The 15884-nt window shown below is 40.0% G+C and overlaps 1 protein-coding gene across 1 annotated transcript; it reads right to left on the bottom strand.

Moving 5' to 3' along the window:
* Window positions 1-47: 47 nt before the first annotated feature.
* SNORC (secondary ossification center associated regulator of chondrocyte maturation) lies at window positions 48-8555 on the bottom strand. Its single transcript, XM_063307792.1, has 3 exons — window positions 8550-8555; window positions 3038-3281; window positions 48-609 (listed from the first exon to the last, which is right to left on the bottom strand). The coding sequence occupies exons 1-3, from the start codon at window positions 8553-8555 to the stop codon at window positions 500-502; spliced, it is 360 nt and encodes a 119-aa protein (XP_063163862.1). The 3' UTR covers window positions 48-499.
* Between the last annotated feature and the right edge of the window lie 7329 nt (window positions 8556-15884).

Below are 15884 nucleotides of genomic sequence, written 5' to 3'. Positions count from 1 at the left end.
GCCATCTGAAAATAAATACAGAACAGCTTGTTCCTACTCCCCAGCACTAATATTTCAGGAATCAAAAGCTAAGCCACTGGTTATGGTTTTATTTTTGCTATAGCAGTCAAGCCTTCATAGTCAGTTTGGATCTATGCTTTTGAGTGCATGCATGAACGTAATGTGGCCTTTCAATAATGCATGTGCTTCACCATATTTGGTGGTGCAAACATCTTCTGGTCAGGAACTTGATGCTTGCAGCAGCTTCTCAGTCAGTCTAGATGTACCTCCCTCCCTACGCCCAACTGTGCAATCATTAAACTCCATATTTTCAAAGCCCTTTTGTCTAAAGGGGAAGAGGCACAGTGGCTGTGGTTCAAGGTGGCTTAAGGGCAGACTGCCCTCGGAAATGCAGGTGTGCCTTTGTTCTTCCTGTTCTGCCCACAAAATATGCAAGCACAGAGGAAAAAGGGAGATTGGACAAGAGTATACTTAGGGAGGAAACCACTTTTTATTGATTTTAGGAAGCAGAACATTTTCGTAGAGTGATGACAATCAAGGCCACAATCACAGACGTGCCCAGCAGAGCAGCAATCACTATGGCACCGATAGCCCCAGGACCCAGAGACCCTGCAGTTGAGAAGAGATGAAGGAGAACAGAAGAGTACTTAGGTATGGCATGTACAGAAAACAATACAGTAGTAAATTAGTTAAAAATGATATATATACAGTCAAAGACCAAAACAAATAATTTAGTAGACTGCTAAAAACTGCAGTTGCAAGAGGAGAATACAATATCCCTGCAATTGCTCAGCAATACTGAATCTAACACATTTCTACCATATTTGCTAAACAAGTGGCTGATACCTACCTTTAAGGGGGGGGGGGGGAGGGCCACAGCTCTTCCCTTCCACTTCCTATACTTGCTAAAGAGTACAGTAGCAGGGATAGAGAACTCCAGACTGATATGCTGCATTCCCATTCAGCACCAGGCTACCCTTGGTAGAGCTAAAAAGCTAAGCAATTGCTGTCCAAGAATAGGGATCATCTGTGTGCGTGTAAAGGAGGCATATGATGCATATATAAAAAGGGGGGGAGGGTTCAATCACATGGTTATGGTTGCCCTTTTGACCCCTTCTGCAGACATCCCTGATCATCTTGGAAGCCCACTGCTTTAAAATAGACCCCCAAATTGAAGGAATATTCTGGGAGATGGAAGAATATTCTGCATCATGCCAAGATAACTGCAAATATTTTATTCAGATGTTTTATTATTTAAAAAAATCTGATACTCTGATTCAACTGAAGTTGTAAGATCTTGCCTTCTAACTCCCTGAATTCAACCTGGCAAAATTTAACTGCACTAAATTTTGCAGTCTTAAACTAGAGACGGAATAACGTAAAAGTTGATATATAGATGAGATATGAAAATAAAAATAATTGGATAACTTTTGTTCTGTTTATGTCTCTGTGTGCTTAATGCTGAACCAGTGAGTCAGAGCAGGAGTAGAGTTGAGGTCCCTGACCAAGGCCAGATTACAGTTTGGATGAAACTTGTTTCTGATCAACAAGACAGGGCTTAGTTTGTGTTGCATTTGAGAGCCTCACACTGCTCTTTGAAAATACAAAACTAGGAAGGAAATTTGCTTCTGTTTTCAGTTACTCATGGCTACTTATTATGATTAAAACTAAATGCACTGTGGTTTATGTTAAATATACTTTAAAAAGCAAGTCAAAATAGAGGACTGTGTTCCTTGTGTTTTTATCGATCCATACTGGGGTACATGCATTTGTAGGTGAACTGCTGTAAATTTACTACAATGGGCACACATTTACACATGTGCACACACCTCGCACTATTCCCTTTTGGGGTAGGCAGCACTATTTAAAGCACAGAAAGATAGTAAGTAGTTACAAGCAAAATAAAGGCAGGAAGTAAGACAAAGGCGGGGGGGGGAATCTAAATAGTTCCCCCCCAAAAAACTATTCATAATAGGGAAGAGCTGAGATTCAAATGGGAATTGGAAGAGCTCATGTTGCAGCTGTTAACAACTTTTATTAGACACATTTATGGAGATGTGAACAGATGCAATATGCATACCCATGCACACTCAAAATCAACTTTCCCCCTTCAAATTAGCATTGATGTATAGCACTAATTCACTATGCCTCTCCATATCTTTCTGTCACTGCATTTACCAGTTCCATGCACTGATTCATGTATTGCCTTTTATACTTTAAACTCTCAGCTAATTTTCTTATGAAGGTCATATTCTGGGGGTGGTCCACTCCCTCCCCCCAAAGGGTTGTTTTATGCAGAACACCATGTTCAAAACAACTTGAACCACTTCTAGTCTGAAGAATTTACGTCTGGAAAACTGACAACTGACTACTTGATGGCATGGTCTAAAGGAGGTGCAGCATGGTCTGAACAAGAACCTTCCCTTGTTCTTCAGAGCATTCTGTTCCCAAACCTCTTAAGTTTTTGCACGTGCCTACTAGGTCATCAGGGGCACACTTGCCCCACATGCAGCACTCCTTGTTAATGGCAAGGACACAAAATCAGTCAGATTGGGTACCCTTTGGCCAGAATTCTACAAGCACTACCAAAGCCCAGTTTTAACCAGGTATGGTCCCACTGTTCTATGCAAGCTAGGATCTCTAAGGCTGGTTTGCAGACAAACATACTGTTGCCTGCATCCCACCAACTAAAAGATTCATGTTGTGTGCTTATACCCAGGATAGAAATTTCAGGAAACAGTTTGCCCCTTTTAACTATCTCCCCCAAACCATTGCAAACTTAATTGTAATAGAGGAACAAAAGTGATCCTAAAGGCTCCCATGGGCTTGATATAGCCAGCCAGGCCTCTTTATGTAGGTGATCAGTGGAAAAGAGAAGTGGTATATGTATGCTCTGGACCCCCTCAACAATAATACATGGTTTCATTCTTCCCTTCATGGGTATGTGGCCATAAGGGGATGTGTAAGTTCCTCAACCCTTTATTAGAAGGACTGACGTGATGTCCCAATACTCAGCCCCGCTGCCAAGCACAGATACCATTTCCATTATCCAGCTGGTGGAAGTGGGTTGTGTCCTCTAGTTCATAATCAGATGTATATGGTGGAAATCCTGTAGAATCTGAGAAGCGAGCAGGGGGGCTGGTTTCTAAAGGTCCTCCACCTGATGGCAGCTCTGGGGGATCATTCCACAATGTTGGGATAGGTCCTTGTGAGTATTCTGCTGGGAAAAAACATACAAGACAGTTAGTCTTTTGGCAATCCAGAGCAGGCCAATACCTGTGCTAAAAAGTGCCAGCTGAAGCTGGGCACAAACAAGCAGAGAAAGTGGATAGGCAATTTCTCTGAATTTCTCCAAAGGAATAAGACCTTCTTTGATAATTCCTCAAGGTAGGCTTCTCCTTTAGCAGTAGCAGTAGCACTGTTACAGAAAAAGCCCTATGGGAGGAATTCCCTGATGATGCTTTCACTGAGGAAAAAAAAAAGTAGGAAAATTTGTTCTGCCTGACACTAATCCAAGCCACAATCAGAAGTACTTCAAAAGCATCTTCCAACAGGCACCAGGAGAACCTGCTGCAAAACACAGAGAGCACTGTCCTCTGCTGGATAAAGTCTGAAAGGCTGTAACTTTCAGCAGCAGCTAAGGCTTCTCTTTTAAAGCTCAGCTCAGTGACGCCAATCTCTGTCCCGGGAACCTTCGTTCACATTCTTTCCTGAAAGCTGGCGATTTGCACACATACAAGACCATAAAACAGTGTGCAGATGAACTCTTCATAGGCAAGAAGATAAAAGAAATAAAGAGATTCGAAGGGGAAAACATGGCTGATGTTCAAGTCTGCTTGATTTGAAATGGATTTTTGAACAATCTGGTTATATTTTCTGGAATTGTTTTGTGTGTGCTTTAAATTTCCAGACGTTTTTATTTTATCATAATTTTATATCACATGTGGGTTATTTGTATTGTTAATTATTACTTGAGACCAGGAGTTCTCAGCCTCTGCAGTGCTGTGTCCCCCTAAAATGATATATGAATATATGAACTTGCTAACCTCCCATGAATAAAATGAATGATTTCAGGAGATTAGAGTTAGCAAATAAATATACTACTTACTTTTAATAATTAAATATTGATGTATTAAATAAGATAACAGCTTGCAACTTTATAAAACAAATCCGTTAACTGGAAATCAATAGTGAAAACTATCACATTTAAAACTTTTCTCTTAAAATGGGAAGAATGAATTTGCTTAACTTTGTAGAGTGGTTTGCCCAGCAGAATGGGAGCAAATTCCAGGTTTTCCTCTTTGCTTCGTCTTGGTTTGTCCAGGCAGAGTAGGAGTGAATTATGGCCACTGTTCTGTTTTGCATGCACAAGCCCCCCAAATGTGCAGCCCTCCTCAAATTTGCTTGCCAGTCCCCAAAGGAGTGCAACCAGAGTATGGGAATCCCTGGTTTACACTACATAATTTGTTTAATTTTAAAAAGGCCCAGCTGCATTTAGTTACAATTTTAGGCAGCAAGTGGAAGAAAACCAGGGACATATAAACTGGAAACCATCAGATGCAGATGTCGGGTCAGGTTCAAATAATTTTGAACAGAATTTCTTCCCCATCCCAACAAGCAAAGGGCCATTAAATGTAGGCATCACACTAAGGAAACATTTTTCAATACTTTTTTTTCTTGAGCACATGCTGTGATTAATAGCAGATTTGAGCATAATTCTTATACTGGAATGATTAACAGCACCTAAAAAAAGGCTTTTAAAATGAAACAAAATATTGTGGCTATGGGTATGTATCTTTTGTTGCCAGAGATTGTCAGTTTTTTACAGTTTGTTAGACCCTCTCCTGACTGTCCTCCTGAGATATCTTCTCATCTAAGATTCTAAGAGAACAGCTTCAAACAGATGCATGAGATTTTGCATAGCCCCATTACAGGTAACTACTTCTTACATGACATACACATGGCAGGGAAGATGCACATTCCCAGTTACAAATGATAGTGATGTGTATGCTGGAAAAAGAGTGTTTGAGTAACAATGCAATTATTGCACTGAGAAGACAGGGAAAGAGGACTGTGTAGACAGGCAGATTCAATGGGCAAAATGCACATTGGAGCACCCAACACCTCTGGGAACATCTTAAACCAAATGTTTTTTGCTGGGATCAGTGTAAGCTGTGGAAGGCAGCTGCACACATGCAGGAAAAGCCAGAGTTCCTTTAAGTTATTCGGACGGGCACCACAACCCTGCATCTCATATGACCCTTTGAATCTGAATCTCTGTCCAGCCCTGTTAAAAACCCTCAATAGACTTTGCAGCTAAACATTGTTTTTGTTGTGTCCAGCTCTTGCACCATGAAAGACAAAAGGCAATGCTTGTATTAGCCCTTCTAGCTGGGAATTGGAGTCAAACACATTTGGGGGGCATCAGGTTGGGGAAGGCTGACAAAAGGGGGAGCGACATTTTCAGGAAAGGGAATCACAGATAACAACTTAATCTCAGTTCAGGCAATTGCAGTGGGAATTAATTTTCCCTGCCAGGATTTCTGTACATGAACCCTTATTCCCAGTTACTGACCTGCAGTGTTTCTGTATTGGCTGTGCTAATCATGCATGTCTGATCTTTGCCTTGCTTGGGGAACCCAAATGAAACCAAGGATATGACGACACATGTTTAATTTCTAGTAATTTTTTTTCCCACATGGGGTCCTACTTCTTGTTCAGCGCTGCTTTCTCTCTCCAAAGAACTTAAGAAACTTGATGCTTTTCCATGCAAAAGCTATTACCGCTGTTCTAACGGCTTTTGATTTGCTAGATTAGATATATAATGATGTTTGATTTGATTTACCATCTGAAAGTCTCTGCTTGCTGACAACGTACAGTTTGAAACACTCATTAGAAAAAACACAAGCCAAAACCAGCTGGCCCAAGGAAAGGGCAAGCACCAGGTACACTGTAGGATTCATGGAGCCTTTGCCCTAGCATTCTCTTCCCTCTTGACAGTGTTAGCTTGCCCCTGCTACAGCAACTTCATCTGCCAGGACAATCAAGGCAGGACACATGGTACGGGAATGAGGGAATACTGGAGGCCAGACTTTCCCCCTATGATGCCTCCCTCAGGTGAGATTCCAAGAAAATTACATTTCCTTTGATGCCACAATTCATGTCCTGTTTCTTCCCCTAAGCACCTCTGGAGAAACTGAAAAGCCATTTCTGTTTATATGTGGGTGGACCCAGAAGGCAGGAATCAAAGCTGATTTTGTTAGGCAGCATGAAGCAGAGGCCCTAGCAAGGACTAGAGACATTCTACAGGGCCCTGTTGAACCTCTGGAAATACCACACCCAGCTGAAAACTGGAACCGCCAGTTTCCAGTTTAACACATAACAAAGCCTGTAAAAATATGGCCCAGATCAAAGGATTGCAGGAGTAGCCAGCATCATTCTGTGTGTGGGTGCACATTTATGTGGACAGACAGATCCTCCCAAAGGGTACTTTAGTTGATCAGCAGAATTGTACCAAAGAGGAGAATAAATTAGGCCACTGCTTTTTGTGTCTTTTTGAAATGAAATGCTATTTCTAAGGTACCTCACTGACAAGAGTAAGTTTAGTGCCACTGAGCATAAAAAACTAATTATATAGATTAATGTATATGACACAAGTATGGGAATTATAGCCATATAACAGGTGTTTTGGACTTTAATTCCCAGTAGCCTGAGTCAGTTATATCCATAGCAAAGGGTTTTAGTAGTTGTGCTCAAAATATCTGAAAAGCACTAGATTATCTATCCCTGCCATAAGACAAGAGACAACACAAAAATTTTGTGATAATCTTAGACAACAATGCTTAAGCTAATTAATGAAGTTCTACTACCCCTGGTATAAACTCACTGTTAATTTATCTCTTAATAAGTGCTATAGACTCACAGTTTGAAAACCAGTTGCCACGTTGGGGAGTTCTCTAAAGCATGTCTCAGAAGGGAGGGAGGGAGGAGGGATGCCATATCATCCAACCTATCTTTTTAGGATCCTGCTGCAATATGGTGGTGAGAAATGATCTACTTCCAGTTGTCAAGATGCAAAAGTTCTACATCAAAAAGTCTGCTTTGGCAGTACACATAGCTGTTAGGGAATAGGATTTTTTTTGCCCTCTGAAAACAATATGGCAGTACTTTGACCTGCCTTGGCAAGATAGCCAATGTGCAAGAATTTGCCCTGGCCAACCTGAATTTACATAGAGATAAAAGGACATGTCAAAGGAGTCTCTTTAAAATTATTCAGCATTTCCAGTTATGCTACCCACCGAGGTACATATGATTGTCAGGACAGACCCTTTTCTCTGTGCCACAGCTTATGAACTAGAAGCCTTACCAGCCTTTAGTGTAATATTTTTTATTGAAGTTGGAGTGATATACATGCTTGCCTGGAAATATAGCCCACTCCATCTAGTGAGACTCATAAGTACATATACAGACAAGGAGATATTTTCAACTGATGCTGGGGAGTCCTTGGTGCTCTCTGAGCCTTGTTGTTTTCTTGCAGACATTTCATTGCCAGACTAGGCAACATCTTCAGTGCAAAGAGGAAGTGGGCCTTGCTCTCAGTTTATATACCATGGCTTGCCCTGCTTGTGTTGGTAGGGGTGTTGTTCTCTCCTTGGGAGTTCTTTGATTGGGCTGTTGTTTGCTGCTTGGTTGATTGCCTGAGTTAACAGTTCCTTGATTAGGGTGTATTGTGCTGTTTGATGGTTCATCTGGTGTTAATCCTAGTGTTGATTTTTGCATATCTGGGCGTTGATTGCTGGCAAGGGAGTGTATTGGTCTTTTGGCTTTTCTATTGTCTCTTTTGAAAGGTATGTAAATGTTATTTACCTTTATGTGTCTGTTGATGGCTGCTTTGTCTGAGCGCCAGGCTTCCAGGAATTCTCTGGTGTTTTTGGATTTGGCTTGGTTTAGGATGCTCACCGTTTCCCAGTTGAAACTATGGTTGAGTCTGTCCATGTGTTGTGAGATTAAGGAGTTCTCATCATGTCTTCTGACTGCTAGTTGGTGTTCGTGGATGCGCTCTGCTAGTCTTCTGCCTGTCTGTCCTACAGAGTGGCTGTTACAGTCTTTGCATTGTATGTTACAAATAACTCCTGTTTTTTCTTCTTGGGCTATTGGGTCTTTTGGGTTGCTTAATAGGTTTTGAAGAGTTTTGGTTGGTTTATGTCCTACGGTGATGCCATGTGGTTGTAACAGTCTGTTGGTGGTTTCTGAGATGTTTCTGATGTATGGCAGTGTTATCCTTTTCATAGTTTCCATTGGTTGGGTTGTAGTGGGTTGGGTGGTGAGTCACTTTTTGATAAAGTTGAGTGGGTATCCATTTTGTTGGAAGATGCTATACAGATTATCTTTTTCTTTTTTCTGGTGTTCTGGGTTGCTGCAGTGTGTAAGTGCTCGTTTGAATAATGTTCTTACACAGCTTCTCTTGTGGGAGGTTGGATTGTTACTTTGGTAGTGGAGCACTTGGTTGGTGTGGATAGCTTTCCTGTAGACTTGTGTTTCTAACTTACCGTCATTTCCTCTACTTATGAGGATGTCCAGGAATGGTAGTGAGTTGTTTTCTTCCTCCCTTGTGAATTTTATTCCATTAAAGATGTTACTGGTTTTGTGGGTTTCTTCCAGTTGTTTCTTTTGTATTATGACAAAAGTGTCATCTACATACCGGATCCATACTTTGGGTTGTATGTGTGGGAGTGCTATCCTTTCCAGACGCTGCATTATGATCTCTGCTATAAGTCCTGAAATTGGTGATCCCATGGGTGTTCCTTTGATCTGTTGGTATATTTCTCCACCATATTTGCTTTGATTCAACTGATGCTCCTGTTTACTTCTAAGCAAACAAACAGGGATTAATCTGACAACCATATTATCTGCTCTATCCACTTAATCAAAATTGGTATGTGGCCCTTGAAATATTTCCAGAATTGAATTGTAAAAACTTCTCATGAAACTTAATGAAGGAAACTTAAAGAAACAGTCATTTGGATGCCTTGTTTGATTGGGCCTGTACAAAGTTGAGAACTAGTTTGGTGTACTGATTAAAGAAACTGGATTAGAAATTAGGAGACTGTGAGTTCTAATCCGGCTTTAGGCACAACTGGATGAATTTGGGCCACTCTTTCAGCCCTCGGAAGAAGGAAATGGTAAAATCATTTTTGAAAATCTTGCCAAGAAAATGGGATGTCTTGTGAACTTGTTCAGGCAGCACCAAGAGTCAATAATGACTAGAAGGCACAAAAAACAAAACAAAACAAAACCCCACCCATAAAGATTATCCCATTAGGTTCTGAGAGAGATAATACTGTCTTGGAAGAAAAGGCAGGAGCAAAACGACTTCATTGTGCTGTGCAGGGCACCTTGAATCAGGTCCTTTCTGATTCTGAAATGTTGGCAGGTATGAAAATTATGATACTGAATTGGCCATCTCCATCCCTTTAAAGATTCCAAATATGACAAATAAGTGGTAAATTCTGATAATCCCCAATTGCTGTCTTTAGCCTTTGGAGGAAATTTTTATTCAATGGTCTGCATTGTTAAAAAACAGACGGCCTTGGCAGATTCTGCTGAATGTATGATTAGGGAGAGATTTTTACAGCCATCTGAATAATGTAGACTGGGTAAAAACATGCTGTTCTTATGTAAAGATATACAAGCTATTTTTTATTCATGGATTCAGAAAATACCAACCTGCCTTTGAGTCCCTAGCCAATAAATGGAAAGCACAGGTACTTCCATGTCAAAGCAAGCACGCAAGCAATGCCAGCAAGAAAGCAAGCAAGCAAGAAGCAGTGAAGAAGAAAGTGGCTATATTTTTATTAACCCCGCCCCCCAGTTAATTATAGCATTTATTGTGTTCAGCTGGCCATTTTCATGGTACACAAAGCTAACGCTATTTTGGCTAGCCCAAAGGCTAGAAGACTCATTCCAAGAACGTGTCTTTGAAACGCATGTTCTGTGCATGGGAGAGCAGCACCGAGCCAAGAGGCCCTGTTCCTCTGCTTGTATGTAGCTCATCACCAATCTCCACCCTCAACACTGCATCTGAAAAACTGTAAAATGCTTTCAGGAGACTGAACAGTTTTAGAAGAACTGAAAGACATCAACTCAAATTTCAGACAGGTAATCTTCTGTTTTCCATCTAATATAAATACGAAGGAGCTGTATAAAGAAGTTTATCTTGGGATAAAGAAGACTGCAGATTTTCTTGAAAATGTCTCCGTTAATAGGGACAGATGTCTAACCATTTTATTTTGTTTCATCTGGATCTAATTACAAGCTTAAACTACTTCATGAAAGTGATTCACAAAATTTATTTAATGAACTTCAGATAGGATATAATTGTTCCTACATTCTGTCCCCCCAAATTTTAAAAAGGTAGCATGATTTCCCAGTTGTTTTTTAAGTAGACAAACCTTTGTTTGGCTTAATCTCCTCTCCATAAAAATCTCTCCCCCCCTCACTTCATAAAATGACCTAGACCCTCCCCAACCACTTACAGAGATCACCACCCCATTTACTGCACAATGAAATTAAATGAATTTATATATGAGCAACTCCTGTACCTCACACCCCTTCTCACAACTTGCAGTTCTGTAGCATTCACAAACGCTTCAGAAATGGCCTCTTTGTCGCTTTCTTAGCATTGCATTCTGAAGAAATTGAAGCTGAAGAAGCAAGATGGTGCCCTGGCCCCCTCAACCATGGTGTGTTTGGGAGGGTCTGTGGAACAAATTTCTACAACCCCTTCTTCCTCTCTTTTTTACAGTAAATTAATCACCAGTTATTTAATATTCTCCCTTTCAGGGTGAAGCAGCTGTTTCAGTCAAATGGTGTGCTAACATAGCAAATATGTGCTCTCCCCCCGCCCCCGCATCTCCAATGTTGTTTGAAGCTACCTGCTTCACCCTGCAGGGCTGGCTTCAACAATCACTGGAAGCAGAATATCGGATTGCCCCCTCACCTGAGCGTTAGGCAGGAATTTGAAGTAACTGCCACATTAATGAGCGCCAGTTTGGTGTAGTGATTAAGGTGCCAGGCTAGAAACCGGGAGGCCGGGAGCTCTAGTCTGCCTTAGGCATAAAGCCAGCTGGGCGACTTTGGGCCAGTCACCCTCTCTCACCCCTAGGAAGAAGGCAAGGGCAAACCACTTCTGAAAAGCTTTGGCAAGGAAATTGCAGGGACTTGTCCAGGCAGTCTCCAAGAATCGGACACAATTGAATGGATTAAAAAAAAATCACAGTAATACTGTTTCAATGCAGAGTGCCTTTTCTTTGAATTGCCTTTAGCTTTCTTCAGATTTATTGATACTGGGAAAGGTGGCTATGATAATTAGGAAAAAGATCTATTTGTTTTGAATAATAGGTTTACTAAATATGCAAAGAATCAAGAGTCAGCTTTTGGTCCAGCAAATCTTTCCTCCTTAATCTTAGAAGGGCAGGATGGGAATTGGGATTGTGTCTTCTCAGAATCAAGAATACAACCCTCTGCACATGGTTAAGCATTTTTATGTAGCACTAAGCCCACTTACCTCAAGGCAACTGTGGAACTAAGTCTCTATTAGCCCAAAGAAAGTAGATTATTCCAATACTATTTTATTATTTGCCTGATTTTTACATGTGCATGACTGAGGAAGGGAAAAAACTGCACAGATGCTTGACTCAACTGCCTCCATTTCTCCTTTGGGGCTGACTTGAATATCTCCTGCCTCAGTTTGGAGGACTCTGCTACAGAAAGTCTGAGCGATCAACAGAGAAAAGCAGGGACCAAAGCGCTCTTGGAAACCAACAGGGGGCTGTCTGGATTCAGGTAGCTGCCATGGGCATGTGGCCAGTGTGTGGATGAAAGAAGCCCTTTTTCAGAGGCACAAGGGAAGTCTGTGGTGTAACCCTCAGTCCAGGGCCTGCAGAGAGTGCCATGGCTCTCCTGAAAGTTAAACAAAACTTGTTTACAAGAAACCTGTCTATAATGCGCATCTAGGCATACCGCCATGCTGGCCCTGCCCTTTTCATCACTCTGTTTGGGCTTGGCATCATTCCCCCCTGCCCCCCAGAAGCAAGTTGGAAAACTTTATTTTAAAAAAATCCAAAACACAATGGGCAAAGAAGTACTCTCCATCATGCATATAACTATATAACCTAATTATCACTGATCGTTATTACTGATCATTATTACTGATCATTGTTCAGAACTCCATGCAGATGTGCACTTGTGAGGTTGCATGCTTCAGTGGCAAGTACACATGAATTAAAATTAGTTAAAAAGAACCAGTTGGTAAATGCACGCTAATTACATTACTATATTCCAATGCTGCCTGAAAAAAACAAAACAGAAAAACTGCAGACAGATAATTCATTCCCCTGCAAATAGAAGGATTTTCCATTTAACAGTGGAATCACTCAGTATTAAAAGCATGTACATGAGACCTATATTAGAACCTACAGCATACAGGAAAAATTCTAGAGCAGATCATAGAGAGATCAGTGTAAGCATCTTGAAAGCAAGGCAGTGGATTGCCAGAATTTAACCCACATTTGTAAAAACCAACAAGTGCCAGATTAGCTTTATCTGTTTTTCCTTAGACAATTTCTTTTGCAGATTATGGAGATCCTTTACACATATTTCAGCATAGCATTTGACAAGATACTTTTTATTACAGGTTTCCAACTCCTGGTTGATCTTAATTGGGTTTGGAAGCTAAGAAAGGTCTTCTACTTGGACAGAAGACCACCAGTAAATACCAAGGCTGTAGGCTAAATTAGGAAGTCAAAAGGCATCCTGAACGAAGGCAATGGCAAACCATGTCCATATTGTTGTGAAGAAATTTCATGACTATTTTCCTTGTGTTCACCAGAAGTTGAGAATGATTCAGAGTGCCTTTCCTTAACAAGAACAACAAAGTTCTATTCTTCTTGAGTGTCTTCTAAATTTCATTTCATTGAAAGAAAAGCACTCCCATTCATTATCAAATATTTAATGTTTTGCAAACAACTTTGTTTTAAAAAATGAAATGTCATAATCTTACAGAGCTGAGATTTCTTTTGTGTACTTAATTCCCTAAGTGAAAAATAGAGATCATAGCCTTCTTTGTTTAATAGCAACACGTCCAACAACTTCTTAAATACAGAGTCCTAATAGTAATAAGACAAATGTGCAATGCTCAATAAGAAATTGAGCAGTTCAACGCCTGCAGAGCTTTGAATCCAAATGAAAAAAAAAGATACCTCTATTAATATATATTTACTATGATATTCTGGAAACTCTTCCATATTCTTTTCCCACTTATACTTGTAGCTGCAACATTTCCAGAAATATCAGCACAGCCTATATATTTTGCACTAGATTGAGAACCCTGAAACCAGAGTCTGCACCAAAATTCTTCTCTAGTACACAAGCAGCAAGGGACTATAGTTCAGTGGTACAATACATATTCTTTTATCTAAAGAATCCAGGTGTGATTCCACCAAAATAATCCAGGTAAACAAAACACAAGCATCAGTGCTAGAAAATATTTTTGTCTGAAATCTCCGAGAACTACTTCAAATGAGAAACAAGAGACAGAGCAAGCATTAAGAGTGCCCATTATTTCTCCATACATGACTGTGTTATCTGAATGTGGATCCTGTTCAGCCAACCGTTAAATTCAGTTAGCTGGCCAACATTATAGCCAAAATTACTTTTTTCCCCTTCCCTATCTATCCCCAGCATTCTGCATTTCTTTTCCAGGAATAAATGGATATGAATATGGATATGGGTATGTGTGTATATGTATACGTATACGTGTGTGTGTATATACACACACACACACACTTCTACACTTAACGTTTTTCACAGTAATACCTGTTCCTACATATTCTTATAATATTGAATCTGATACTTGAACTGTAACTTTCACAGTACTGAGCAAATGGGAGAAACTAACCCATCCACAAATTAGTTCTGCAGTCTATTATTCAAACTAAGCATCTTGGAATATGTCTACTTCTCATAATTCCTTCTGCTAACCATGTGGAGAGAAAAAACCCAGGAATGCCACAGAAACCTGCATGTGGATCATACATCTTACTCCAACACTTGGCTCAATTTTGAGGGTTCAGAAAACACTACCACTCTCCACAGGTAAAGAACTAGAAACTTCCATTAAAAATGTGGATAATTCCTGTATGTAAAATTCTCTAGTCAAAACCATTTCCCATGCTTATATGATGGCTTTTTCTCTATACACCCGTTAACTCTATCAATAAAGATTGAAGCAGGGGTTCCACACAGCCACAGTCTCTTCATCAAGGCTTAAAAGCCAAATTATGTTCCAGCTGACCAAACTAAAACTAGCTACACAACCTTGCTCTCCTGCACATGTAAATTTTAACCTTATCCACATTTTTATTATTGTAAGTTGTTGTCTATATACTGCCTTTCTGGAAAAGAAATTTAGAATCCTGGCAGTGCACAGGAAAAGGGAAAAAAAAGTTACCTGTACTATAATGTTGGCCAGAAAGAATTCAACTTACCAGTTGTTACAGAAGGAATCAGGGCTCCAGACAGAGTCAGTAGGATGAGATGAAATATCTTGGTGTGGGGCATTGCCTCTTCAAAAAATGAGATGCTTCTGGGAATGCTCAAACTCTCTAAAACCTTAATCAGGAATCAGCCTGCTGAAGCCAAATCAAAACCTTGTCCAGTCAGCTCTCAAATCTCTACACATGTAGACATACACATATGCAGAACTGCAAATACTCTGCAGCCTCATTTACACATGCAGAATTGGACTAACTGCCTTAAGCCAGAAGGCAGTTTCACCTTCTAACAATTTTGTCTTATTTCTCCACCCCCAAGTTCTACAGTTGGCCCTTGGAAACTCAATCCTCCCCCAGCAGAGTAAGACATACATTAATTGGCAGTTAGCAGCAAAACCCCAAAGGCTGCACTAGGCTTCCAGTAACTGGACTACACATCTTAAGTTTAGGACAGCAATGAATAACACTATTCATGAAAAGTTCTATACCTAAAATAGGCACATGTTTGCATAGGGTGTACTGTGAGTGTGGAGAACAGAAGGATGGCAATCATAACATTTAAAGTAACATGTTAGAAGTTCCTGAATTCAACATAATCTAGTAATGCAGATTGGGTTTAAAATATATTCCAGGTTCAGATATCTGGTCCATATTTATTAACTGTCCTCTGATTTAAATTCTGGGCCTTTTGTGAAAGGCAGTTTCCTGTTCACTAAGGGGTAACCACTCCTAAATTCTTTAACCAGAAAGAATCATATTAATGGTGAGGGGATATTTGATTGTTCCAGAAATATTCAGTGCCTGGAAAAAAAAAGATCCCCTATGTTCAAATATGTATCAGGAAGTATTTTTGAAGAAATCAGAGGTAGAAGTCAAATTTTCATTAGGAAGAAAATCACTGCAGGATACCTACTTACATGAGCTCTTAGAGGATCAGGCACTTGGAAATTATTTGCAGCAATGAACCAGCCCTAAAATTTACATCCAAACAATAGTAAAATTATTTTTGTTCAGCCCATTTTACTGGAAAAAGTATGCATTGTTCACGTAACATTGTTTCATTCCAGCTTTATTTTTTATTAAAGTATGAAAAATTATTTTAACAGCCAATATGCAGTCTTGATCTGACTTCAGTTTATAGAATTTAGTTTTGAAAAGTGGATTGTTCTAAATTGCTATATAGAGGCACAATGGTAGCTTTTAAATAAATGTTACACTATTTATTCCTATAAAAGATCAATGATTTTGTTTTATAACAAAAGTAAAGTGAGTAATAATAGAAATGGGAACTTGACCTAGTTATAGTTTTAGTAATCCCTATCTTGCCATTTC

The sequence above is a fragment of the Candoia aspera genome, chromosome 6 (assembly GCF_035149785.1).
Source record: "Candoia aspera isolate rCanAsp1 chromosome 6, rCanAsp1.hap2, whole genome shotgun sequence".
Lineage (NCBI taxonomy): Eukaryota > Metazoa > Chordata > Lepidosauria > Squamata > Boidae > Candoia > Candoia aspera.
This window is presented reverse-complemented; position numbering and strand designations above follow the sequence as displayed.